Source organism: Amorphotheca resinae (genome assembly GCF_003019875.1).
Source record: "Amorphotheca resinae ATCC 22711 unplaced genomic scaffold M430scaffold_1, whole genome shotgun sequence".
NCBI classification, from domain to species: domain Eukaryota; kingdom Fungi; phylum Ascomycota; class Leotiomycetes; order Helotiales; family Amorphothecaceae; genus Amorphotheca; species Amorphotheca resinae.
Genome location: NW_020194471.1, coordinates 791454 through 817526, shown reverse-complemented (window position 1 = coordinate 817526; position 26073 = coordinate 791454). Strand labels below are relative to the sequence as shown.

General features: G+C 50.0%; 15 protein-coding genes across 15 annotated transcripts; 8 read left to right on the top strand and 7 right to left on the bottom strand.

Annotated features, from left to right (window-relative positions):
* Positions 1–3: 3 nt before the first annotated feature.
* M430DRAFT_38122 (hypothetical protein) lies at positions 4–1718 on the bottom strand. Its single transcript, XM_024867218.1, has 3 exons — positions 1359–1718; positions 1174–1309; positions 4–976 (listed from the first exon to the last, which is right to left on the bottom strand). Exons 1-3 carry the CDS (start codon positions 1441–1443, stop codon positions 292–294), a joined length of 906 nt encoding a protein of 301 aa, XP_024724865.1. The 5' UTR covers positions 1444–1718; the 3' UTR covers positions 4–291.
* A 132-nt stretch (positions 1719–1850) lies between these two features.
* On the top strand, positions 1851–5221 carry M430DRAFT_152861 (hypothetical protein). Its single transcript, XM_024863215.1, has 6 exons — positions 1851–2399; positions 2499–3394; positions 3493–3813; positions 3866–3954; positions 4014–4345; positions 4398–5221. The coding sequence occupies exons 1-6, from the start codon at positions 2349–2351 to the stop codon at positions 5067–5069; spliced, it is 2361 nt and encodes a 786-aa protein (XP_024724864.1). The 5' UTR covers positions 1851–2348; the 3' UTR covers positions 5070–5221.
* Positions 5222–5370: 149 nt separating this feature from the next.
* On the bottom strand, positions 5371–6574 carry M430DRAFT_38120 (hypothetical protein; the record flags this gene model as incomplete). Its single annotated transcript, XM_024867217.1, has 2 exons — positions 6396–6574; positions 5371–6345 (listed from the first exon to the last, which is right to left on the bottom strand). The coding sequence occupies exons 1-2, from the start codon at positions 6501–6503 to the stop codon at positions 5374–5376; spliced, it is 1080 nt and encodes a 359-aa protein (XP_024724863.1). The 5' UTR covers positions 6504–6574.
* Positions 6575–6782: 208 nt separating this feature from the next.
* M430DRAFT_38119 (hypothetical protein) lies at positions 6783–9455 on the top strand. The gene is made up of 3 exons (XM_024867216.1): positions 6783–7080; positions 7133–7849; positions 7899–9455. Exons 1-3 carry the CDS (start codon positions 6935–6937, stop codon positions 9196–9198), a joined length of 2163 nt encoding a protein of 720 aa, XP_024724862.1. The 5' UTR covers positions 6783–6934; the 3' UTR covers positions 9199–9455.
* Positions 9159–10115, bottom strand: M430DRAFT_111990 (hypothetical protein). The gene is made up of 2 exons (XM_024861456.1): positions 9749–10115; positions 9159–9666 (listed from the first exon to the last, which is right to left on the bottom strand). The coding sequence occupies exons 1-2, from the start codon at positions 9962–9964 to the stop codon at positions 9298–9300; spliced, it is 585 nt and encodes a 194-aa protein (XP_024724861.1). The 5' UTR covers positions 9965–10115; the 3' UTR covers positions 9159–9297.
* Positions 10116–10196: 81 nt separating this feature from the next.
* Positions 10197–11304, top strand: M430DRAFT_54862 (hypothetical protein). Its single transcript, XM_024868500.1, has 2 exons — positions 10197–10366; positions 10420–11304. The coding sequence occupies exons 1-2, from the start codon at positions 10346–10348 to the stop codon at positions 11221–11223; spliced, it is 825 nt and encodes a 274-aa protein (XP_024724860.1). The 5' UTR covers positions 10197–10345; the 3' UTR covers positions 11224–11304.
* An 808-nt stretch (positions 11305–12112) lies between these two features.
* M430DRAFT_54861 (hypothetical protein) lies at positions 12113–12784 on the top strand (the record flags this gene model as incomplete). Its single annotated transcript, XM_024868499.1, has 1 exon — positions 12113–12784. One exon carries the CDS (start codon positions 12113–12115, stop codon positions 12782–12784), a length of 672 nt encoding a protein of 223 aa, XP_024724859.1.
* Positions 12785–13293: 509 nt separating this feature from the next.
* Positions 13294–15075, top strand: M430DRAFT_38115 (hypothetical protein; the record flags this gene model as incomplete). Its single annotated transcript, XM_024867215.1, has 1 exon — positions 13294–15075. The coding sequence occupies one exon, from the start codon at positions 13294–13296 to the stop codon at positions 14977–14979; it is 1686 nt and encodes a 561-aa protein (XP_024724858.1). The 3' UTR covers positions 14980–15075.
* Positions 15076–15080: 5 nt separating this feature from the next.
* On the bottom strand, positions 15081–17030 carry M430DRAFT_62585 (hypothetical protein). The gene is made up of 3 exons (XM_024869000.1): positions 16957–17030; positions 16486–16905; positions 15081–16429 (listed from the first exon to the last, which is right to left on the bottom strand). The coding sequence occupies exons 1-3, from the start codon at positions 16998–17000 to the stop codon at positions 15244–15246; spliced, it is 1650 nt and encodes a 549-aa protein (XP_024724857.1). The 5' UTR covers positions 17001–17030; the 3' UTR covers positions 15081–15243.
* A 113-nt stretch (positions 17031–17143) lies between these two features.
* M430DRAFT_38113 (hypothetical protein) lies at positions 17144–17706 on the top strand. Its single transcript, XM_024867214.1, has 2 exons — positions 17144–17283; positions 17335–17706. The coding sequence occupies exons 1-2, from the start codon at positions 17184–17186 to the stop codon at positions 17514–17516; spliced, it is 282 nt and encodes a 93-aa protein (XP_024724856.1). The 5' UTR covers positions 17144–17183; the 3' UTR covers positions 17517–17706.
* M430DRAFT_130730 (hypothetical protein) lies at positions 17656–18954 on the bottom strand. The gene is made up of 3 exons (XM_024862155.1): positions 18541–18954; positions 18296–18470; positions 17656–18244 (listed from the first exon to the last, which is right to left on the bottom strand). Exons 1-3 carry the CDS (start codon positions 18771–18773, stop codon positions 17669–17671), a joined length of 984 nt encoding a protein of 327 aa, XP_024724855.1. The 5' UTR covers positions 18774–18954; the 3' UTR covers positions 17656–17668.
* A 725-nt stretch (positions 18955–19679) lies between these two features.
* M430DRAFT_46429 (hypothetical protein) lies at positions 19680–20674 on the top strand (the record flags this gene model as incomplete). The annotated part of the gene is made up of 2 exons (XM_024867843.1): positions 19680–19873; positions 19924–20674. 2 exons carry the CDS (start codon positions 19680–19682, stop codon positions 20672–20674), a joined length of 945 nt encoding a protein of 314 aa, XP_024724854.1.
* Positions 20675–21383: 709 nt separating this feature from the next.
* M430DRAFT_14603 (hypothetical protein) lies at positions 21384–22426 on the top strand (the record flags this gene model as incomplete). The annotated part of the gene is made up of 2 exons (XM_024862985.1): positions 21384–21566; positions 21617–22426. The coding sequence occupies 2 exons, from the start codon at positions 21384–21386 to the stop codon at positions 22424–22426; spliced, it is 993 nt and encodes a 330-aa protein (XP_024724853.1).
* Positions 22427–23357: 931 nt separating this feature from the next.
* Positions 23358–25146, bottom strand: M430DRAFT_14602 (hypothetical protein; the record flags this gene model as incomplete). Its single annotated transcript, XM_024862984.1, has 2 exons — positions 23358–23788; positions 23970–25146. 2 exons carry the CDS (start codon positions 25144–25146, stop codon positions 23358–23360), a joined length of 1608 nt encoding a protein of 535 aa, XP_024724852.1.
* A 153-nt stretch (positions 25147–25299) lies between these two features.
* On the bottom strand, positions 25300–25779 carry M430DRAFT_23782 (hypothetical protein; the record flags this gene model as incomplete). Its single annotated transcript, XM_024864964.1, has 1 exon — positions 25300–25779. One exon carries the CDS (start codon positions 25777–25779, stop codon positions 25300–25302), a length of 480 nt encoding a protein of 159 aa, XP_024724851.1.
* Between the last annotated feature and the right edge of the window lie 294 nt (positions 25780–26073).

Genomic DNA, 26073 nt, shown 5'->3' with positions numbered 1-26073 from the left:
ACTGGCGTGCCACGGAATAGGGTAGCATTGGGAGTCTGGCGTTCCATTGAGGATACATAATTCTGCCTAGCCAGCCAAGGGAATATAATCCTGCTTATTATACAACTGTAATCCGCTACCTCACAAACCAAGATTTCTTGCCTATGTAAGGCTACCTTCCATCTCAGAAAGGCTTCAGTCTTCATCATACTAGCAAATCGCTACCTGCTCCGTTGATCCTATGGACATCGCGTCCAGTAAACCTTGATACCAACAGGGCCTAAGCCTCTACTGGTAGCTATATCCAATACATCATCTGCCCATATTCATTGCCTGTGTCAAAGCCAGCCTCTTGCTGAAAGGACTCAAGCTTCTCTCTCGTGGAGGGTCTCTGTTTTCCTTAAGCTCGTTGCGTGGAGGGGGTCCGTCATTGCTAAAATGGGGCTTCTCCCGATCAGTCAGGCGTCGACGATCATTTGACAGTCTTCTCCTGCCTCTATGAGGGCTTCTACTATCGGCTCTTCTACCTCGTGCGGGCGGGCTAACTTGTCTGGACTTTCCTTGGGTACTTCGACTTCTCGGCCTCTCTCTTGAATTCCACGTATTGCTTCTTCCATCCTCGGAGGTGTACGAGTCAACAGAAGAATAAGAATCCCTCCTCCGTTTTCTCTCAGAGTCTCTGAGATGCTGCCGTGGTGGAGGTGATCGTGACGTACTTGCAGAAGGCCTCCGTCTGTGACCAGTAACTCGGGTAGGAGGTGAGTGTGACCGGTTTGCGGAATAGGCCTTGTCGGCAGTGGAATTCCTGACAGACGGTCGAGGGGATGGCGAACGTGATATACTCGTGGATATAGTCGAGACGGAAACTGATGATGTTGTTGAAGTTGACCGCATCCTCTTAGAAGCACCCCTGATTTCCGGATCCTCACTCTGCCGGTCACGCTTTCGACCCCTTTCCTGCTCTAGTCTTGCAAGTTGTTCATCTGCAACACCTTTCCTAAAATGTCACACAAGATTAGCATCAGGTTCTAGAAAAGGTTACCCCAGTATTGCTCAAACATTCGTCGAAGTTATACTTAGACGAGATTATACGTCGATTATAGCCTGAGAGTTTGCGGAAACCCCGGTTCCCTGACACAGACAAGCATCGCCATATATCAGAAGAAAGGAGAGTCGAGACAGTAGAAGACTCACTTTCTCAAAAGGTCTTGTGGAACATCACTTGTCAACTTGGGAGCAAGCTTAGGATTCAATAGCTGCTGAGTTCTCGAGGGTCGGGAAACATAGGGTCGCTCTTGAATAACGGTTTTACATTCGTAGCTGTAATGCCGTAGAAAGCGGTCAGTCCGTTGAACTTGTGCAGGAACAAGCATACATATCTTTCTTAAGACACTTCTGGCAAGTGGTAGAAGCAGTCGCTTTGGACGGCCCGCCAATAGTTGGGCCTCTGCCGTATCGATTCATTGTCGCCAATGCAGAGAGTATCTGATAATCCTCGAGCTAAAGCGGTCTGCTCTGGGGTTTCTATAACAAAGGTGGTGGCTCGTCCTTCGTGGGGGAGGGGAGGCGGGGGAGTTGGAGTGGTCTTCGAAGGTGCTGCTGTATGCTGATGGATAGCTGACGTCGCATGTGTTCGCGGCTCGGTATCCAGTAATATTCAGGAGACCATGTAGCGCCGCGTGTGTTTGCCAGAAGCTGGAGTTGGAGGCAGTCCGGTTTGCAGTCGATATCAAGAGTCCAAACAACCTTTGGCGGATATCATTCTTGCAGGGGTTATTGCTGGAGACTGGGGTACTGTAGACTCGCTTAGGTAAACCGCTCGGCCTTGAGAAAAGTTGCGTTTCGTAAGGCCTCAATTATTGAATGATAATCATTGTTACGGCTCACGTCTCTCGAACACCCCCCCGACCGAACCTGGCCTTACCTTGCCCCCCTCAACAAGAGCAGCCAGAGCTGGATATGCTCTGATTTCTGTTCGCCCACATCCCTCCTCAGTTCCATCCACCCTGGCATATACTGCCCGCTTCTGGAAGAACTTCTATATCGGGCGGAGAAGTGGTAGTTCCGCAAATCTGTCGTACGCTGTCGTGGGATCGAATCAAACGGACCCCAGAATTCTACGACTCCCATTGCACTCCTCCCCAAGAAAACATCCAACATCACCCAGCTGCTTGTCGACCACGACAATGACCAGATGTCACCTCTCTGCATCGGGCGCTTTTATTAACCTTCTCCCTTAATTTACTTTCAAAAAAGCTTTGGTTTCTACAGGCACCTCGCCTGGTTGCGATCTCACTTTGGTCCGGTCTGGACGACCACATTCATTTTCCGCGACTGGAATTTCGCCCAGTCGTCCATATCTTCGCAAGATGACTGCCGCCTCGATGTCTGCAGATCCATCTAGACTATCTTTCGCAAAGGTATGCAATTCCAGTCTTCCATAAGGCAGCACGCTTCCATCAGCATCCCCCCTGCCTCGGGTTCTCAAGCTTCTTTACTGACTTTGACTTCATTTGCAGGTCGCCGCATCAGCCGGGAAAGAAAATGCAACTCATACCTCGTTCGCCAAAGTCGCCGCATCAGCGCCTGCCCGAGATGTACGGAAGGAGAATACCAATGTGCAGGCTGATGAGAAGGAGCTGAAAGCAGGCCCGGATCAACCAATTGAGGTATCAATTAGCGATCCTGCCGCTATTCAGAGTACCTCGAAGCCGTCCAGTAACCATGAGTCAAAAGCTGAGGGAGCAGGCTCATTGACGGATGGATCAGGCGTCAGCAAAGCCGATCTTGTCAATGCGGTCAAAGCTTTAAACGTTAATGATCCGATGCCCAGCCTTGTCGTTAATGGATCAGGAGCTGCAAATAACAGCAGCAAATCTGATATGGTCGAGGGGTTCTCAGAGGACCCATTTCAACGGGCAGATTCTGGGTCCGAACTGGGCACCAAACCACCAAGTCTGGATGGGAAGAGTATCACTTCAGGGACCACGTTTGCCTTGGATGAGAAAGAGTCTTTGCGCCCAGATGATAGTGCGAGCGTTAAAGCTGCTGAGGATGATGATACATTCTCAGGACGAGGCTCTATCGTGGCAGGCTCTAGGATTGGATCAGAAGCCGCAGCCCGCACATATCGATCCCAATTTTACGAAGCTCCTGACAAGCGTGGTGTACAACCTATGCAAGAGCGCCAGGGTCAGGGGGTTAGTACGCCCCAAAGTGGTTCCTCGGGACAGCAGGTTGTGGATGACTCGAAATCGAAGCCACTCGGCGGCGCAACAGGAGTGCCTGATGCTTTCAATCTCTTCTATCGCCAGACGCCAGATGAGAAACTGCTAGAGGCTTTGGAGTCACCCAAGGATCGAATATTTTTGCTTCGACTCGAACAAGAGGTGATAGAATTTGTGAAAGACTCGAAGTAAGTGGTGTTACACCTTCTAGGTTTCTACCAGTTCAACCGTACCTATTCGCCAAAGCGGCATACCTGAATCGAATCCACAGCTAACCAAAGTATAGAGAGCCATTCATCGACCTCCCACCATGTAATTCTTTTTGTAGAATGCTAACGCACAAGCTTGCGGACTATTATCACATGACCCACCAAGTGGACGCAGTTGCTGGAGCCGTTCGTATTTTCCGGACTCCATTTTGTCGATTGCCGCCGCCCCTTACTAGTATTTCGAACCCTCCTACTTCTGGAAACACTCCACCCCCGGCCATGCCGGCGATGAAGATTATGCGACGAGGAGGCGATGGTGATACAGGCCCAAATACCTCGAAGGCAACTTCGGAGACTGGTAGTGATAGTAAAGATAAAACGCTTTCCGCGAAAGAGAAGTATGGATCTCAGTCAATATGCTGCGGATCGTATTTACTAATTCTTTCTTAGGCTGTCTAGAGAAGAGAGGGAAGCGGCTTATAATAAGGCACGAGAGCGCATATTTGGCAAGGATGAGAAGACGGGTGATGGCACTCCTGGTATGGTCATCTCTACATTTCTCTTTCCCAATATGTTGACAGCTTATTAGATACAGAAGATGGAAACGAGATGTCCCGATCGAGCTCTGTCTCCACCAAAGACAGATCTAACCAAGGTAAAAGGGCGAAGCCTGCTAAGCAGCGTCGAGAAGACACCGATAGCTTTGACGTACGATCTCAGTACACACCCTTCTTCCCCCAGCAGGCTCCCACAGGACCAACCTGGGCACCTGCTCCCCAGTATGCGCCAATGGTTCCGCAGCAGTTCAATGGCGTTGTTCAGAATGGGTATCAAACCACTATACCTCAACAATTTGGTCCCCAAAATCAACCATTCAACCCAGTCATGATGAACAATGGCAATATACAGACGTACAACAACATGCCGCAGGTAAATGAAAACATGCCAGGCAGTTCTGAATATAGTTGCTAACAGTAAACAGCAGTTTTCTCAGCAGAACCAACCACGGTTCCAACAGCATGGTGCACCGATTGCCACATACAACTCACATGTTCAATCTCCACCACTTGTACATCAACAATGGCAACAACCGACTATGTATCATAATATTTACCAGCAGTCCCGGGGACCCATGGTACCAGGATCACAAAGCACGATTCCTTATGCTTTTGGCCAGTTGCCCAGTACAGCTAATCCAGCTGATCCCAAAAGTCAGCATCCTATTCCTGGAAGTTTCAACCGCCATGCTTTCAATCCCAAGACTCAATCCTTTGTCCCTGGCGGCACTGGCCTTCCTGTCCCTCAACCTATGTCACATCATGGATCCCCTCATCACGGGTCTCCCCATCTGTCTTATAATGCCTACACTCCGCCTCAGCAGCAAATCGGTAATGGAATGGGCTACAGCATGGCTCGGCAGGGTTCAAACAACTCTTTGCCATCGTATCATGCATCTCCTCACATGGCACCAAGGCCAATGATGCATCAAGGAATGCCTCAGGGTATGCCACAGAACATGTCTCAAGGCTTGCCGCAAGGGCCTCATGGTATTCAGAATATGCAGAACGTGCCTCAAAACGGTCAAGTTGGAAACCATCTCCCAAACTATGGCAATCCTGCCACACTGCCCCCAAAACCACCACCAGGAGTTTGAGGTTTCGGGGCCCGTTATATGATTATCAGAAAGTGGCGTATGGAAGCATTGGAGGAGTTAGTGGGGAAATTAAGGCATCAAAACGAAACTTTACCAGGTTTACAACATTTGAGCTGATAGACCACGCGTGCAATAAACTACAATAAGACGAACCCTCAGGCAGTAAAGCATAATGTGAAGCATATCGTACTCTTATGCTAATGGCTCTATAGCCCCCGTAACGCCGTAGTTTTTCCATCCTTTACAATGCATCTAAATGCACGGCTGAGTCTTATGGAAATTGTCACCTCATTACATAACTCATCTACTCACTTGGCTCTCGCGGCTCTCGCTGGCCACCCCCACGATTTCCTCCACCTCTGCCGCCACGTTTTCCACCTCGCTGACCGCCACGCTCTCCCTTCTCGCCTCCTTCCCCGCCGCCCGTTGCTGCGAGAGCATCCGATCCACCCATCGTGAGAGTAGAGGTTGCTAACCTCTGAGAAAGATCAATCTGACTCCGGATAGTGTTTGCCAGATATGAAACAACAAGAACATCCTGGATATGGTTGTTGAAATCGCGCTCAATATCTTGAGGGTCGACTTTGGGTGCCAAGGACAAAGCGTTCATGAGGAATTGTCCCAAAGCGTTCGATGGCTCTCTCTCCTCATCCAAAACTGAGCTGACATATTCCGAAACGCGCTCCAAAAGATCGATTGTTTGGTCAATAGCTCGCTCCAAACCCTCGATGTCTGAGACAACTGGTGCTGCACGGTTCTCGCTGTCTTTCGCTCCGGAAATGAGTTCAAGACCGCTCTTTTCGGATTCGCCGTAACGGATCTCGTAGGGCACTGGAATGAAGAGACAGCTTTCCGCTGCACGTTCAGCGTTGACTCCGACAGGTGCACTGATGTATGCTTTCGCTTCAATCTCTTTTCCAGGCTCCGTTGAAACAGTCAAATGAACAGCTGGGTGAGGGAAAGTTCCGGTTTCTGGGCTAGCAAAGAAATTTTGGATCAAAGCACTGAAGCTGTTGAGGGTGAGATCCGTCGTGTACCATCCCAGCAAGACCTCTCGGGGGTTGGCCTTTAATTGTAATGCGAGCATGTTCTTTTGGTATTCGACGTCTACCTCGACCTGGTCTTCGTTTTCAGTGTGTGGGATCGCGAAGCAGTTTCGCACTTCGACTTCCATGCCATCCTCAGAACGGACACCGAGAAGGGCCCCGATGACTCTTGTGGATTGTGTATCCCGAATATCGCGTCGGATCGCATGGTCGAGGATCGAGAATATGGCCTGGCTCTTGTTAATGAACAGATAATAAATTTCCTCATCTGGAGACGCACTTGTGGCTGAATTATGACATTCAAAGGTGCCGTCGTAGGCTGGACCCCGATCACCGAGGGCGCAAGGGGGCGCGCAAGATGCAAGAAGGATTCAGTCTTGACCGCCATGCTGGGTGGTTGTAGAGTGGAAGTCCGACGGAGGTGTGAATAGGATCGTAAATAGTGCAAATTCCCCCTCGTCGTCGCCTGCGCTGGGTGGGATATTTTGTGTGGGCTTCAAGGCTATTTTGCCGCTAAGATAAGCTTTCACGTGACTTGGAGATCTGGGGGATGGGATTTTGCGTCTTATGGATCTGGGGTGAGCTTTCGCCTGTATCACAGTCTCTGAAGAGGTCAGGTCCCTGTTCTGAATTGAACATTCAGGTGAATGGAATAATTGAGTAAGGCATCTTTTTGAATAGCCTGCGGAAGACCTTCAATTCCTAAAAGCCCTGAGCACGCTAAGATAAGACTCCCGATATCTGGAATATTTTTTCCCCCAAACCTCGTGGTCTCTCTGACAAGAGCCAATCGTGTTATATCCACCAATCTCTTGAAACATGGCTTTTCACGGATCCAGAGGCGGCTCTCGAGGACGTGGCTCAAGTTCGGGGCGCTCTAGAGGTCGCGGAGGTGGATTTAGAGGTGGCAGAGGTGGCAGAGGCAGACCCGTTTTCGACAGTGCTAGGATCGCTGAGAAAGAGGCGTAAGTATACTAATCTACAAAACGTACCGGTAATCTTACTAAGAGTACAAAGTAAGGAAGATGAAGATGCCAAATTCGAAAGCTCGGAAGAGGAAGAACTTGCCAGCCAAGACGAATCCAGCAGCGACGAAGATGAAATACAATTGCCGACAGTTCGTCCTTATGCGGCTTTGATGCAAAGTCTGGCCGCCGAGTCACGCCATCAACCTAAGAGAAGAAAGCTCGAGCATGTTCAGGAAGCAGAAGAGCCCATGCCCCAGGAAAACGAAGTGGAGCAGCCAGAAACTGAAGCTGGCGTCGTAGACGTCGATCACGTTGAAGAGGTGGAAGAGGGGCCAGAAACTGCAACTGATGGCCTGTTACAGGATGATGAAGATCTAGAAGATGCTTCGGATCCTTTCGAGGCCCATTTTGCCAACCCGGACGACAATTTACTCTCCAAGAGATTGAAGGCATTGCAGGAAAATCAATGGAGTACGCAGAAAGTCATGGTCCCAAAATTTGGAAAAGCTGTGATCAATCTCCCTCAGTCCGATGGCTCAAAGCCCACAACCGCTTTAACTTCAATATCTGGCCCAGAGGAATTGAAATTGAAGCAGAAGTTGAAAGGGGCGGTCACGAAGCAAAGGTCTTCTTTTGATGCATTGGAAATGCACATTGCCCCTTTGATCTTCAACTATCAGGATGTCTTATTTTGTGAACGACGCACTGCAAATGCAGAAAGTCTACGGCGATTGGCATGCTTGCATGCTGTCAATCATGTGTTTAAGTTAGTATCACTGCTGTATGCTTGCTGTGCATCAACTAACGGAGAACAGAACTCGAGATCGTGTTATCAAGAACAATGCCCGTCTTGCAAAGGAAGAAAACAACGATGACTTGGAACTACGAGATCAAGGCTTCACTCGTCCGAAGGTCCTCATGCTTCTGCCCACCCGCGAATCTTGCGTTCGAATGGTCAATATGATCACGTCTCTATGCGAGCCAGAGCAACAGGAGAACCGAAAACGATTTGAGGATTCGTATGTAGAGAAGGATGTGAACTTTTCAGCAGACAAACCGGATGATTTCAAGGAACTATTTGGAGGGAATGACGATGATATGTTCCGGCTGGGCTTGAAGTTCACCAGGAAGACGATCAAATATTTTTCTCAATTCTATAACTCGGACATAATATTCGCCAGTCCACTAGGCCTTCGAATGGCACTCGAAGGCCAGGGGGATAAGAAAGGAGATTACGATTTCCTAAGTTCGATCGAAGTGGTCATCGTTGACCAGGTTGATGCACTCACCATGCAAAAATGGGAACATGTGGAGTATATCTTCGAACACCTCAATTTACAACCAAAGGAGGCTCATGGCTGCGACTTCAGCAGAGTACGGAACTGGTATTTGGACAACAACGCCAAATATTTCCGCCAGGTCATTGCTCTCTCTGCTTTTAACACCACTGAAATCAACACACTATTTTTCAACCAGTCCAGGAATTGGGCGGGTAAAATCAAAATCAGCGCCAACTACTCGGGAGCAATTCAGGGGTTAGGATTGAAAGTCAAGCAAACCTTTTCTCGACTAGAATCGCCCTCCTTTGACTCGGATCCGGATGCTCGATTTACCTATTTCACTACGACTATTATTCCTGCCTTAACCCGTCGTTCCAAAGATAGCACTGGCACTATCATCTTCATTCCGTCTTATCTTGACTTTCCTCGCGTGAGAAACTATTTCGCCACATCTCCGACCACGAGCAACTTATCCTTCGCCAGTATTTCTGAATACACATCAGTACGGGATGTTGCAAGAGCGCGTTCTCACTTCGTCAACGGACGACATAGCATTCTGTTGTATACAGAGCGTGCCCATCACTTCAGGCGATACCGGCTCCAGGGCGTGAAAAAAATAATTATGTATGGATTACCTGATAACCCAACCTTTTATAAGGAAATTGTCGAAGGTTACTTGGGTAGAAGCGTGCAAGAAGGAAAGCTAGAGCCTGGTGAGGGAAGTGTAAGAGTGATCTTCTCCAAATGGGATGTGCTGAAGCTTGAGAGAGTTGTTGGTACTGAAAGAGCAGGCAAGATGATCTGGGAGAAAGGCGATACTTTTGATTTTGTATAGAAGCTCTAATCCAGCCCCCAAGTCCCTAATAAACCACATTCAATGCAATTGTACACGCTCGTATGGCTTCTATAAATACAGTGTCGCCTCCAAATAATTTTACACTTTCCCACCCCATCTCTTTTCAGCGCTCACTGCATTATTTCTCTCTCCCACTTGCAAGTCATTTAACTTTTCAACCATCTTCTCCAACTCCGTCTGCCCATCAGGTCTAAATCGTGTGACTTTCTCGACGTTCCTCTTGGTCATCTCGTTCATTTCCTCTCCCTCGCCCCTTTGCCTAGCTATCGTCCTTGCCGTCATGGCAAACCGCATATCCTTCGGCCCATCAACCAGTTCTAGAATCGCTGAAGGTGCCTGGTCCTTCTTCAAAGGCTCGATGCGCAGAACGCGTGTGTAGCCACCCGGTCGATTGGCGTACCGTTCTCGAAGGGGTCCGAAGAGTTTGGGGAGGAGTTCATGCGGTGTCTGAGCACTTGTTAGATACTGGCACTATACGCATCATCCCGTAGATGCTTCTTTCAAAAGCAGAGGTCAGAAAACAGCATACAAAGAATATACTTAAGGCTCTTCTCCGGCTAGCCTCAGTGTTCTTCTTCCCGAGCGTGATCAACTTTTCCGCCAGGCGCTGCGCCTCCTTCGCTTTCGGCCATGTTGTAGATATTGATTCGTGTTTGAAGAGGGAGGTGACGAGGTTTCGGAGCAGTGCTTGTCTGTGTGAGGAGGTGCGGCCAAGATGGCGATATTTCATTCGTCCCCCAGCCATTTTTGAGGAATCAGGGTATTAGAGCAGAACAGAGGACCAGACTCTGAGAATCAGCAGGCTTATGGTGAACCCAGCATCAGCCAACTAAGAGGAATTAAGTTGGCCTGAAGGGTTGGTCTGCTGTTGAATGGTGGAGTATGAGGTTGTGCTGTCGTCAAATCGCAGGTTGGTCTCCGCGATTTGCGTTCTCGGCTTCGAAAACTTTGGCGAGCTTCGAGCTTACAACGACAACCACCAACGCCGTCGGATCCCAGCCATTCATTCCATGCGGGCCCTCCGGAGCTCCTAACCACGTCAATTGCATTAAATCCAGTCCGCCATTTTCAAAGAAAGCCTGCTCTGGGACTTACCTGCGCTGCCGGCGCAACAATTAGGAGCACGATGGGCTTCACTACCGGCTTTGTAAGTCCCGGAAACTGCGCTGTTGCTCTTGCACATGGCTAATGAAGTAATAGACAGGCGGAGTGACCGTCACACTCGGTCTGGCCTATCTCACCATTCTCGCACACGAACGCAACCGACAGGCTCAAGGCCAAGCCCTCCGATCTCAAGCACGCGTCCTCAATGGCCTCTTGGAACCGGCACCCATTTCTCCGCCGCAAAGTCGCGCAGACCTGGCACGCGAGGAACGGAGCACGTTGGTGGAAGCGGCGAAGGATCGATGGAACGCGGAGCTTGAAAATGCTGTCCGCTGGGTGCAGAGGACGGATTGGAATGAGGTGAGGGAAGGCATGGAGGGTGCTGTTGCGAGATTACTAGGCGGCGGTCTCCAGAAGTCCCAGGATGGAATTGCGGAGGCTGAGAAGCAAGCCCGACCAAAGGTTAAGGAAGCCATTGACCGCGCTGCTGCGGCTGCGGCTTCTGGGGCCGAGAAAGCTGAAGCCGAGGCAGTAGGGAGCGCGAGAAGGCTCTCTGAATCTACGAAATCGGCTGCGAGCAAGGCAATTGCATCCTCGAAGGAGGAGTTGGAGGTTGCGAAGTCTAGTGCTCAAGATGCAGCCGAGTCCATAAAGGATGCCGTCAGCAAAGGAATCGAGACGGGGAAAGAAGCAATCGGCAAAGTGCAAGAAGCTGTAGGCTTGGGCAAGGAAGCGGCGCAATCCCAGGTGCAGTCTCTTAGCAACGCGTCAGCTGTAGAGAGGGCTCTCCACGAGAGATATGAAAAGCCTCACGGATTGGACAAGACGGTTGAGGAGGTTCTAGCGGAACGATATCAGCCTATAGATTCCAGGGATAACACCGTACTGAGGGGTGTATGATAAATGTCATATATGTAATTTAAGAGCTTTTTCATTGAGTATCATAGATTTCTTTTGACAGAGGGTTGACTGTTAATCACCACATGCGCTCTTTGTTTCCTTTGTGAACTGAGTAATCAGCCTATGACCAGATTCTTAATTTACAGTCCTGGTGTTTGTGAGTCAAACCATAGGAGCACACTGTACACGATTGAGCTATAGCTCTTTACTGGTAAAAGGAAGGGTCTTCAATACTCAAGCTCATAACATATTACTTATTCAGTTCTGCACCTCTTTTCAACAAACACTTTTGAGGGGGTGCCAACTACTTTACTTCCCTTTCCGGGTTACTAGGAGTGATTGTATCTGACATACGACTCACTATATGATAATAGAGGTGAATGATCCTGATTGATTCAGCGCAACTTTGAGTGATTCCCAGAAACAACAGTTTGAGTGATTCACGGAAACCAGCAGCTTGAGTGATTCACGGAGACAGTAGCAAACTAAGTAGCGAAATCCTGAGTATAAATTCTCCTTCTTGATCCTCCCTTAACTTGATTTCTAAATAACCATAGCCTTCAGCAAGTTATCACAACATAGTCTGCTTATCAACCAATCCTCAGCCTGACCTCCGCACATAACGATAGCTCTTAACAAGTTATCATAACATAAACCATTTTCATCAATCAATCCCCTTAGCATTTGAACGAAACGATAACCCTCAGCAAGTTATCATAACATAAGTCATCTCATCAACCAATCCTCAACTCAACCCCTGAACAAAACGATAGCCCTCAGCAAGTTATCATAATATCAAGTCTTCTCATCAACCAACCCTCTTAATATCTGAACGAAAACGATAGCCCTCAGCAAGTTATCATAACAATCAGAACATCCATCCGCAAAAATGAGCCACGATCCAATACACGATTTCCTTGATATGGCCTTCAGCAGAATCGGCGGAGACAAGAAGGCATATGAACGATACAAAAGGAATAAGCAGCGACAGAGAGATGCAGCGAACACACAAAGAGCTGATGGTCCATCAACTGCTGGCCCCTCGATACAGGTTGGAATGGCTGGAGGACCGTACCCCCAACGAGGTGCTGGAGGATACTTAGGCGGTCATCCCGATGCTCTGAGATACGGTTCCCAACCCCATTTGCCACTGCTAGCAACGCCGCGTGGCCAGACACCTTTCCAAGCACAGAGGCGCAGAGCGCAGACTATCGCGGGTTTAGGAATACCTCGACGGCCATCTCCACATACATTCCAAACCATGCCTGTTATGCAGCGGAGGGGCACTCTTGGTCATCGTGGTTCGAATGGTTCCCTCAACTCCTATGGCTCTCGCGACTCCTTTAGTGGCTTGATTCCTGCAGCTCGGGGACCTCAGCCTGGCCCTGCAATGCCTGTAGCAGCACCAGGCAACGCAGCTCCTAGAGCGCGCACTACACAGTACCGTTTAGGAGATATGACGAGAACCTATTTGGAAGGGATGGTGCCTACTGCTGAAGAGGCTGATAGATTGGCGCAGCAAAATAGGGGGCCGCCGAGGGGCACAAGATGGAATCAATAGGTTTTCAAGTTGGGACTGTAGTTTGGGCTAGTTGGGGTTGTGGTTTCGAACTGAATGGATAACGAAGATACAATAAGGAGCAACGAGGAATAACGAAGGACAACGAGAGGACTCCAAACTCTGGCTTCGAGAAGTAGGGCTTAACAGCCACATCTAAATCCAAGCCGCATGTAGCAACACTCAAATATTTATGGCGAGATTTTAGGAATGACATCGTTTGCAACTCTCCCCACGAGATCTAGTGACTTGGTAGACACCTCCCCATCCAGAACACTGATTCATGCCCCCAGAGAATGATACACAAGAGATCAAACGGGAATACACAAGCAAACAACAAACCTCTTTTCGACACTCGCTACCCCCTATCCCCGAGTGAAGTCAAGCAGCCTCATGTGGTACCAGTCTGACTGACTATCTTTCTACTCAACAGCACGGTCATCTTTGAACACGTCTTGAAGCAAAAGCAAACATAGATCTACACGTTTGAATGAACCACAACCAGTGGAAACATGGCTCCTTTACTTGGAGACGTGAAAGATGCCTACGTCAAGGACCAGTTCAAGGAACAACATGACAAACACCTGCAAGAGCAACAGAAACAAGAGAGTCAGAACCAGCAAGAGAGTCAGAGCCAGCAAGAGGGTCAGAGCCAGCAAGAGGGTCAGAGCCAGCTAGAGAGGAGTGAAATCCAAACAGACAACAGGTCTGGGGAAAAGATACACAAATCAAGCGGATTGGGCTTTCTCAGAGGCAACGAGTCCACACCCACAATGGACCTAGCAAGAGAGCAGATAGCAGAGGTTGATGAACCCATTATGGACCAGACAAGAGAGTCGACAGCTGAACTGTATGACTGGGACCATAGATATGATGATCTGAGCCAGAGGATGGCAGAGGATGAACCTTTCACGCCCCCCAGACGCATATTGATTGATGGTCCTAGACCTGAATGGAGCAAGAAGCGGAACAAGAAGCACAGTCCAAGATCTGATGGAGAACAAGTGGAAGGAGAGACGAATTCTCCAATTTTCTCTCCTAAAGGCAAACAAGCTGAAAGGTACAACTCGCCAGCAATCCAAAACTCAGGAGGGTATGCAAGGAATTTCTCTCGTCGCTTCGACTACAACCCGCCAGTGTCCCCAATTCAACACTCAGGAGAGTATGAAAGGAATCCCTCGCGTCGCTTGCAATACAATTCACCAGAGTCACCACTTCAGAACTCAGGAGAACACACAGAAGATTCCACTCATAACTTAGGACATTACTCAACAGAGCCACCAGCTCTGCACGTATGGGAGCATTTGGAGAAACCCGCCCATAATACGAAAGGTTACTCACCAGAGCCAGAACCTCCGCACGTGTGGGGGCACTCAAAGGAAGCCACTCATAAGATGGAACCCAACTCAGGAGAATCATCATCACCACAGCAGCAGCCAGGAGGAGAGCAAAACCAAGGAAAGAACGCCACCACCCATAACAACAAAGGCCATCATCGACGCCAATTAGCGCAACAGATTCCCGACGAACACAGCCTATATTCACAAACAGACCTCTTCGACCCCGATGACATCCCGCCAGTCCCGCCCATCCCCGAGAGATGGAGAGCAGAATGGGAAATGCAGCAGATCCGTAAACGACAAGGGCTGAAGAATCCTCTCCCGGGCGAGACCCCAGAGCAGGCTGATCTGAATCCTCCCACGAAGGCGATGCGCATAGCAGCCGCGAGGAAAGAAGCCCGGCAGCTCAACGAGGAGAGGAGAATAAAGAGGGCTGAGATGGATGCCAAAGCGCTGCGGGAGAGAAAGGAGAGGGAAGATAGAGAGAAGAAGGAGAAGTTAGAAGGCAGAAAGGGCAAAGCTAAGACTAGGAGAGAAGAGCCAGCGAGAAATGATTATCGTCTGCCGAGATCTCCGGCTTTGTTGAATCTGTCACGGCTGGATGGAGAACGAGGTGGAGTCCAGACCACGCCGGCGATTCCTGCACAACGATCAAACTTGCCCGCTTCTATGAGTGAGCAGAGCAAGAGACCTCGGGGCGAAGTGTTCGTAGAGACGGGCAAACCGAGTGGCTCTGATCTGGGGTTAGGTGATATGACGGGAACATACGTTGAGGATATGGCTGATGAGTCGGAGGTTGCAGCAATGGAGGCGAAGTATGAGGGAAGAGCGCGGTACGGGAAAGGCGGGCGTAATTGAGGTTCGTGGATTGCTGGAGTGCTTGAGCGGCTACCAAAGTCATTACGGTTGCTGTGGCATTTTGCTTCAAGGGAGTCGGGTTTGGTGATCGACGAAATGTTGTGGGTATACCATCATGGCTTCTGAGCTTCTATGTCAGATTAGGCTGCCTGAATAAGGCTATTGAATTCATGAAACGCATTTCCTCGACTTAAGGTCCATCTGAAGTCTGAAATGCCGCTGTGCTCCGCGGGTTAGCTTCAACGCCTGACTCCATGTAAATGCTCAACACCTGATCTCAACACCGCCCCTGCTGACAGTCAAATATTTGACCCCCTTATATGGCTTAACGCCTTCCCCAAGCCCCCGACTTTTCCTTGTATCGACGACAAGGTTTTCAACCCTGATTCCGCTTGCTAACCATCCCTTGACCGAAAAACTGACGTTCGCAGAATTTGGCATGAGCATCTTGTTCTGTGCAACCTTCACCACATCTCTCTTCTCGTCGGTAGCTTCAGCTGCCTTCACAGCCTTCACCGGAGCACTTTGATATGTATCCTCTTCATAGTCGTATCTGCCATTCAGCTTGAACCCATTGCCCTCAAAGTCATCGTCGTCTGAAAGCAGTCCTACAACAGTACAACGCAAGGTAGCCCCTCCAGCCACGGCCTCCTTGGCGGTTATATGCCAATCCAGTTTTTTATCACCGGGATTGTACGTTATATCCCCTCTGCTGGCTCTGATCTCTGACAGATTCCTTACGTCTGAAGGTAGAGGTACTGTGACTACAAGGTCATCCAGCACTGGATTTGATGAAGAGCCGCCAGAGAGGCCACCGCCCAGTCCGCTGCCAAAACCCCCACGACCGGATACATGGCTGCTACTTCGTGATGATAATCCTGATGGCGATGAATTGGATTGTCCAGAGACTTTGACAATGAATAATCGAACCTCGAAATCAGCACCAGTTGGACCAAGGCTAGTCTTAACCTCGATACTGACAGGCAACTTCAGATTAGAAGCACTTGTGCTTCCACTCTTGCCATTTTGAAAAGGTAGGAGATCGACTTCGTAGCTTGCTAGGACAAAACGGCCGTCCGGTGGCACGAAACTCAATTCGCCCGGCTTTTCTCTCCACCTTGCTAATCGAACACAAGGGTGGAATACGGGCAACTCCATCACACTGTTCACATTATGTCTTCCAGAAGGGGTAGAGAGATTTAATAAGAGGTCAGGCACCCCGGAGATCTTAGACGTGAAGGCAATAGTTCCATTCGCAAAAGCTGCCAAAGGCCTCCCAGAAGGCGCAAGAGTCACCGAAAGAGATTCGACGAGATCCACATAGAGTTCATTTGAGGTATGTCGAACATTGGCTCTGCGCCACGGCAAAGCTGGGGTATTTGCAGCTAACGTCCCAGACGATGATATGCCAGGCATATTGGAGCTTGAAGTAGATGTGAAGCCAGGTTTTCTTGTTAATACTTGTTAGCTAGTAAAACCTTTCCATTTTCCAGAAAGAATACGAACCCAGGAATAGAGATGCCCCCTAGCAACTTTCCGATCCACCCTTCAACCTCCACCAAATCTCTCAGCGCATTCGGCTCCGTTGTGCTTACTGCCCCAGCATCACACATCTCGTTGAGAAGTTGCGCAACTACATCGTAGTTACTCTCAATCTTATGCGCCAACAACGGCGACCCTAGAAACTCCTCCAATACATCTATGACTCGGTGTAGGAACTCGAGAGCGAGTAACGGTTCGATTTCGGAGGAGGAGGTCAGAAGAAATAGTAGGTTCGCATGATAGATACTGAAGACCAAGGTGGGCGGAGAGGTATTCGGGAGATATATCAGGTTCGATCGAGGCGCCGGATGTGCGAGGTACAGGGGAAGGAGCTGGGCAGCAGAGAGAGGCCGCGAGTTATAGGTATGTGTGAGGATTGGGCGACTGGAGCTTTAGTTAGTTAAGGGTTAAGAAGTGGAAGAGCCTTTCGCATACTTGTGCTCATCAAATATGTACACTGCCTCTATAGAACCAGTCATGGTCAATCTGTATGTGCTATCGGCTCATTTAGGTGGTTGTGAAGCTTGAGAGGTGATGTCGGATTTCGCGACGACGACGTGGGGTCGGACGATGAAGCGGCCGCTTCGCTGCACTGCTCCCGGTTCTTTTCCTCCACAAGTTCACAACCATCAACAATCACCAACCGCAGACCAACGAGCGTCATGGCAATCCCACCGGTAGAGCAGCTCCAGCGCCCCGAGCCACTGCGCGATGTGCTTGCTAAGGACAAACCTGAAGACTGCCTCCCCTGCAGGGTCACTGGTAAGCAATCGCCGGGCTACTGGAGATGCCTCTTCTAACAGACAGCTTTAGGGGCTACTGCCTTCATTGGTCTAGGCGCATACAGCTACTTCTCTGGACATTCCCAGTTGAAGGCACAAGAAGCCAAGATTTTGCAGAGCAAGAGCTTGTTTGGGATGAAGAGTCGGCAGGCAGGAATCACCACTATTGCGCTGTCACTTGTCGGAATGGGTCTATGGAGACTAGTCAACTAAAGAGCAGTCATCGTTGTTGGGTCTTTGGAGGCTCTATGGAGTATGAATCAGGAATTGCATCACACGGAGTTGCGCATGAAACGGGTCTACTGTATTAAGAATTTCCTTTCCATTGGTATCTCAGTTCGTCTAGAATCATACAACTGCCGTTATTACACCGGCTCCATTGGTCGAATTGACTGTGTTTTTGTTAACCAGTCCTGTTTTTCGTCCGCCACCGCTTTATTCGTGTATATTATGGTGAATATAGTCAACGCGCCTGCCCACACAAAAGGAAGACCCCAGCCTATACCAAATCCAACGTCGGTCTCTACGACCATTATCACTACTGTTGAGACAATGGCGATGATGAGAAGTCCCACTCCCCAAAACCAGGTCATAATCAAAACCATGCGCCTAAATTTTGGGCTAACTTCATATCTCTTCATCATTTGTCGGCGATATTCGATTCCTCCTTGACCTTCAATAGCTCCGGCGTCCTCGATAAAGGCAAAGAGGGCCGGACGCCAAGGCGAGCCTTTCGGAGTGGAGGACATATTGAAGGGGAGTCTCCAACGCAAATGTGTAAGGATTGCAGATCCGCAGAAAAGGAAAGCTATCCAGTAGCAGATTGTTGGAGAGGCCATGGCGCATAACCGGACTACGGGATTGTTGGGTGCAGTACCTGCGACAAGCTCGATCTCGACTAGAGTAACGATGATAAGGACATTGACCTGGAGGAATTCCAGCTGTGGCCTTCTTAGCATAGAGCGCGCTCGTTTAGATCATATACCACTCACCATCCCCCATCTGGTCCATCCTATGGGTCTCCATTTGTCGGCGTGCTTCGCGCGAAACAATTTGAGGGATCGGAAGGCATAATGCGTAAAGCTCAGCAGGCCATAAACTCCGGTAATGACGGCGAAGATATCCTGCAGGCTCATGGACGTGCCAAACTTCAAGGCATAATAATATCTGTAGCATCTCCACGATTAGCCCGACGCCGCAGTGACAACGGATGAACAGGAAAACCGCGGGAACATACGTTATGGGGAGACAGCAGAGATCCAAAGTCGCAAGCAGCACTCCGGCGGTCAGGAAAAGTTTTCGTCGTCGATGTGGTCTGTATAGAGGGGGCAAAGGCCCTACCAAGTTCAGCGGCTGCGTCGGTTGCCTATCGAGACTCCTTGACGGCTCCTCTCTCCTGGATGGCTCATCTTCTCTCGAAGGCTCATCTTCTCTAGGCAGCTCATCTTTTGCATCTAACTCTCCTGCCATTACGCGGTGGGAGTGTCGACTAGCAACCTAGCATCGAGGTCATGGACAGGCACGCAGAGCGGGTCAAAAGGGGGGGGTGGTGTGAAGCGAGAGAAAAGGAAACTAGAGCGACAAGATTCAGGGGTCAGAAATCCAGAATATTAATATGTACCGTACAAAAGACAAGACAAGAATGCGAGAATGGGAGAATGGGAGAAAGCGGGAATGGAGAAGAAAAGAGAGAGGGGGTAGGGCAAAGTAACTATTGATACTTGGGGTGGAAAAGCGAAGAGCGGCAAGTTGCGAGACAACCCGGGATGCGACCAAGACTTCCCTTCAGGCTTCAAGTTATGCACAATATTTGCACAGGAGGAAATGCCAGGTAAACACGGGACGGTGATGTCATGGGAGGTCTAGCCCCAGCGCTGATTCGAGGGGGGCGGCTGGGCTAGACCACTCTGGGGAGTGCAGAAGGGTGAGAACGCGGCGACACGGCACTCGGAAGCCGCTAGTGCCGACCTGTGCGGCTGTGGCCGGCTGTGTATGGGCGGTGGCTCGGTGCATAACTTCCATGCCGAGGCCTTGGCGGCCTTGGCAGTAAGGCGCCAAGTCTCAATGCCTGAAATTGTTTGCCACAGGGTCTGCCTCAGGGTCGAACTCCATGTCTGCCTTAGGATTTAATTCTGCCTCAGGGGTCGTCCTCAGTGTCTGCCTCAGGATGTTATTCTGCCTCATTGCCCTTCATGCCTCAGGCCGCAAGAAATCACCCACCCGAGGCTATCTCTCCATCACGTGATCATACCTACCGCGATAACTTACAATTAATTGGAAGGCACGCGAGACCTGAGTCAAGCTCTTCAACAAATCTCGCCGTAGCCTCGTTGTCCCCTCATCATCCCCTCCGCTCGTCCGTACCACGTCGCGGCAATGGCTATCACCATCCTCGCTCCAGCTCCGCCTCCCATTCCTTACCAAGAAGACAGCTCTTCGGATGACTCTGATCATGGCGGCGTCGACCTCGAAGGAGATACGCAGATGCCGCCAGCGAAGAGAGCGCGCCATGCTGCGAAAAACATGGTCACGCCTGGCGAGACTGTCACTGATGATCCTCAGTGGATGAGGTATTCCGCCCTGATCCCGTTACTGTGCCATCAGTCTAACAAAAATCCAGAGGTCATGGTACCTACATAGCACCCTCAAGCACCGAAATCATCGCTGCAGTGGCAGGTACCATTCAAAAAACGAACAAGCTGCTCTCCGTCCGGCCCCTGCGCGCTCGATATACCCCTGAGATTGGCGACCTGGTTGTAGGACGCATCATCGAGGTCCAATCCAAGCGCTGGCGCGTAGACGTTGGTGCTCCCGTTCTCGCAGGCCTGCCCCTCTCGGCCATCAATCTTCCCGGCGGTATTCTACGAAAGAGGACAGAAACAGACGAGCTGCAAATCAGAACATTCTTCTCGGAGGGAGATTTGTTGGTAGCTGAGGTGCAAAGTTTACATCAGGATGGGAGCGCGGGTTTACATACGAGGAGCTTAAAATATGGCAAACTGAGGAATGGCGTTTTTATGAGTGTCAGTGGGACAGGCGGCGGCGGTGGTGTGGCCCGAGCGCGCAGGCAGGTTTGGACCATTGACACGGCGTATGGTGGCAAGATCGACGTGATACTCGGGGTTAACGGGTATATCTGGATCAGCAAGCATGTGGAACCAGCCGGAGAAGACGTCTCAATCACGAGGATCGAGGAGAGTATCAGCAGTACGGTCTATTCGAGCCAGAATGATGAGATTCCGCCCGAGACGAGGAGGGAAATTGCACGAATTAGAGGTGTGATTCAATCGTTGGTAGAAGATGGACAGGGAGTTGACGAGGACATGGTCATGAAGGGATACAAGGAAGCCATTGACGCTGAGGATCTTTAGGAGGTCGTATCCTGAGGAAGACGACAGCCGATCTTGAAGAGCGCAGTGGATCCCACCTTGCCCGCCGCATTGAAAATATCCGACAAAACTCCATAGCGCGGGAGGCGAATTCTGGAAAATCGGCTCAAGGCTGTCAAGAGGTACACCGACACAGTGCTATCAAAGCACACTAACGGCTCTTATCAGCACAAGAAAGAAGGCAGCGGCATGTCTGGGCAAGCATTCGCCTTGATAAGTTTCATTCCTGCGGATTCGCGTCTCGGTGTGAATTGATATGTCCGAAAGTCGAAGTGTGTCGGAAGTTGGAAGTCGAATTCCTATCGGCGTTACAGGTCCATATTAGCATTCAGCCGATACGGCCTTGCGAGATATCCCCGAAAGCAAATGATAACCATGGATCCCGTTATTGTCGCAATCGAGGGAACTAACCCTACAATGCTAAGAGCATAGATTTAAGCTTTTTTATCTTTTACCTACTTTAAGTACCGAATGTTGATTTCTCATCACGAAAACTCTTCCTTTCCGTCTTTCACGCAGTGCGTATCCACAACGGAGCACGGAAGTGCTAGCCAGATAAGTTATCGCTCTCATTCTACGCAACCCCATAAAAGGTAGGCTAGAAATTCGTATAATAACAAAGGGCCTCCCCGATCTTCTAACGGCCAGCATTCAACAGGAAAATAACAAGCAAAAATAACAAAAAGCAATCATGGTTACCTTCACGGTTTTCAAGGGGTCCAAGGATGGCAAAATCGTCCAGTCCACCACCACCAGGGATATGAAGGACGACGAGGTTCTCATCAAGGTCACCCACTCAGGTCTTTGCAGTACCGATGAGCACTTCAGGAAGGTAGACATGGTCCTTGGCCATGAGGGCGCGGGAATTGTTGAAGTACGTACCCTTGGGTCTACCTGTCCGAGCAAGAGCTAATAAGTATTTAGGATATGGGTCCCGCCGTCAAGGGCTTCAAGAAGGGCGACTCTGTTGGCTGGGGGTACATACACAACACTTGCAACAACTGCAAGCAATGTCTCAATGGCCGTGAGACTCTCTGCCCAGAGCGGGAGCTTTTCGGAGACAACGACCACGATCAAGGTTCTTTCGCGACGCATGCGATCTGGAAGTACGACTACATCTTCAAGATCGACGAGAGGATCCCACGACAATTCGCCGCGCCACTCATGTGCGGAGGTGCTACCGTCTTCAACGCCCTTCGATCCTTCGGTACGAAATCCACCGACCGCGTTGGTATTGTTGGTGTTGGAGGACTGGGACACTTGGCGATCCAATTCGCTGCCAAGATGGGTTGTGACGTCGTGGTGTTCTCCGGTACAGACAGCAAGAAGGAGGAGGCCCTCAAGCTCGGAGCGTCCGAGTTCGTCGCCACCAAGGGCGTCAAGGAGCTTAAGATCTCTAAGCCCGTCGACCACCTCTTCGTCACCACCTCCTTCAAGCCAGATTGGAACCTATACCTATCTCTTGTCGCCCCTGGTGGTACCATCTACCCTCTCACTATCGCCTATGGCGACCTGACCGTTCCTTACCTGCCAATCATCCGTGCTGAACTGAGCATCCAGGGTGCCCTCGTCGCCGCCCGACAGGTCCACCGGGAGATGCTGGAGTTCGCCGCACAGCACAAGATCTACCCCATCATCGAGGAGTTCCCCATGACCGTGGAGGGCATCACAGAGAGTATGAAGAGGCTGGAGGAGGGCAAGATGCGGTACCGCGGTGTCATCGTCGCCCCGTAAACCCTTCGAGTCTCGACATACTAACCGTGGGCCGAACCGAGTTCCTCGGCGCCTGGTTATAGGAGTTGGGGAGGTGACTGGAGAGCATAAGCATTCGAGGCGTTAAGTGGCAGATATAGACGAGGATTATAGACATAGACGATAGACTAGATGATAGACTTGATGATAGACGAGCAGCATAATGAGTATTAAATAGACAATCCAAATATAGACGCAATTCTTGCAGTTCCGATTTCATCCACACATGATAGGCTGATCGCAGCGGGCGGCTTAGGACCTCAAAATTCCAATTTACAACAACCACAACAACAACAACAACAACATACCACATAATGATATCGCAAGCCGCCGTCTCCGAGGAACATACCTACTGTACATACCTTACTCTATCGCCATCGGTGTATGCGATAGATACCTCTAGGCTCTTCCACCATCCGATAAGCTGCGTGCAGTGCACAGCTTTCCATTTCGATTAATCTTCCTTCCTTATCGGCGTTTAGCCCCGCTGCATCTCCGAGGACCTGGGACGAACGAGCAAGCAGAGGAAACAACGTCCAGGCGCTGAGCGATGAGGGACTGGAAAAACACCTCCGAGGATATATGTGAGAGGATGCGATGTGCAACAAAGTGTTTTTTTCTTGATTGGGAGGTGGTTGGGATCATGGAGGGGTCTGAGCTGAGCTTGTTTGTAAGGTAAGGTACCTGGTATGTATGCGGGTCTTTTTGGGATAGGTGGGATAGGATGGATTTCCTGATGAGGAATGTACATAGCAATAGCTGCTGGTATGGAGGTATTTACTGCACTACGGACCTAGATAAGCTAGATAGATAGGTAGGTATATATATTACATTTTTCCCAGCCTGCCGGGGCTGTAGCCAAAAGAACAACAATAGGACAACTTTGATGAACATGGCTTTTGTAGATCCCCACTCACTTCAGATATGACGGTAGTTTCCCGGCGTCTGCGGATTTCTTTAAGCCGACGACCACGAAGGCAGCGATGGCCCATCTTACCAGAGCTTCCTTGAGGCTGTCGCTGCCCATGCCCAGCAGGAACCGCAGCCAGTACTTGATGCCCCTGATCTCCCTGCCCTCGCGGTCGAAGTTGGGCTTTAGCTCGCTCGTGAGCCGGTATCGCGCCAGCTTGCCTGCGTACGGCGGGTAGCGGATTGCGATCAGCTTCTCGACCCAGCCGGGGGTCGTCGTCACGGAGCGGCGGTGCGTGAAGGTGTCGAAGGAGGCGCGGCCGCGGTATGCTCCTTGACCGGATTCTCCTACGCCGCCGAAGGCAAGGGTGGGAATGGAGCCATGGAAGTAGGCGTCGTTGACTGAGGCACCACCTGAGGTGATCTCATTAAGCACTGGAATGCCAGTTAGTCTTGATCTTGGTTCCGCAAGGAGTATATGACAAAGAGCATATACAACTCGAGAATAAAGGATAGTTGAAAAATGGATAGCTTTGGATCCACAAAGTTGAAATGTCTCGCGGCCTTCTTGATACTCTGTAACTGAACGATAACCGGAAGGAAATAGGAAACGTACTCTTATTAGTTTCGGCTTTTGTGCCAAATGCATACAGTCCAAGAGGTGTCGAGTGCACCGTGTTGGCGATGCGAATCGCCTCCTCCACGTCGTTGACCGGTAAGATGGGAATCAAAGGGCCGAACGATTCATTGACAATCATAGAATCATTAATATCATCAACTTGCACGACGGTGAGGTCGATGAAGTTCTCAGCCTCATCCACCTCTCCGCCAATCAAGATCTTTCCTTTAGAATCGTCCAGCATCTTCTTGATTCTCTGGAAATGTCGCTGGTTGACGATTCTTCCGTAGTCCGGGCTTGCCTTCGTGCCATTGGGGTAAAACTCCTTCAAAGTAATCTTCAGCTGCTCAACGAAGGCAGGCAGGATCTCCTTGTCGACCATAATATAGTTCTGACTGATGCAGACTTGGCCGGCGTTGACAAGTTTGCCCCATAACAGCCGGCGAGCTGCAAGGTGAGGATCTGCATTTTTGCTGATAATAGCTGGGTTCAGGCCTCCGAGCTCAAGACATACAGGAGTCAACGTCTCGGCAGCTTTCTTGGCGATAATCTTTCCGACGACCACGCCGCCAGTGTAGAATATCTTATCCCATTTCTCCTCGAGCAGAGCCGTCGTCTCCGGAACACCGCCATTGACAACGGCATATGCACTGGGGTCGAGCGACTCTTCCACGATCTTCTTCAGCACCATAGCGGTAGCTGGAGAAACCTCAGATGGCTTCAAGACAGCCGTACAGCCAGCAGCGATGGCGCCGATGAGAGGGCCGAAAGAAAGCTGGACTGGGAAGTTGTATGCGCCAATCACAAGGACGGTACCCAAAGGATCCTTCTTGATCCTTGGGCGCAGCATGGAGTTCGTAAGAGGGATATCCGGAGCTGGCTCATCCTTCATCCATTTCGCCAGGTTCTTGGTGACGAAGACAACGTCATTCTTGCACCAGTCTATCTCGGTGAGGAAAGTCTCGAAGGTCGGCTTCCCAAGATCTTGCTTGCAAGCTTCAACGAGGGCGTCCTCATTGTTGACAATCCCCCAGTAGAGCTTCCGCAATTGAACCAATCGATATGAGAGCGGCTTCGTCTTCTGTGAGCGAAAGGTAGTCTGACACTGATGGACTATGCTTGGAATGGATTCAACGGCGGTGGACTCGAACGGTACAAGCTTAGTTGAAGCCATTGTGCAAAGATGTTGTGAGTTTGTGGCGAAGGATACGGTCAAGTGTATATAGCACTCTAGATGAGGTTGGGTCAGAGACCGGTTTCCGAAAAGTATAAGACTGCGAAGCACAAAAACCTACATATTCAAGCTGCACCCATCAGCTTTAAATGCCTAGGAGCAGGGCAGGTGAAATGCGGAGCAACGGTGATAATTGGAAGAATGTAGTTGGATGCTTGGTGGACGAGGGGAAGCAATGGAGAAGCGGAGAGACGCACATGCCGAGGTATGTTCATGTACAGTGATCGTGGAAGCCACCAGGATTATGGAGGACGATGATCTGGAGAAGCATGAGGCTATCCTACTTTGGTAGTAGCGCCGGCATGACGGGTCGATCGTCCGCAGGTTCGGCCCAAAGTTAATCCGCTTCGATCTCGATTGACACATTGACAGCCTCGGTGAATCCTGTCTTGATCTGAATCCTATGGTAAGGTGCAGTTGGGCAATCTCGTTACAGGCATCATATACCAAGTGTTTTTTATTCATGGTCTCCTGATTAATAATTTCATTTAGTTCGAATGGCTTGTATTCTCGGCACAAGCTCATTGGCATTGTGTCCGAGTACCTAATGCGCGCTTCGTCCTCAAAGGCCATGAAGTCTGGCATAAGGTACCTTACTATAGAAAATTGACGTTCAAGTATTGCGGACCATATTATACTTGTTGATTGCTCTTTAAGTCATCTTTGTTGCACGCCATTGAATCGCATTCGATTGTAATCATACACCCGAGTAGCAATTGACCTTGGTACATCTTTCATTCTACACCTCTCGGTGGATGGAAATACTGCAGCTTCAATTTGATCCCTGTCATGTGTCCCATCAGAAGCCTAACGCTTCATCCAGCCCTTTCTTTCTGTATGAGACAAGAGAGCCTTTTACCACATATG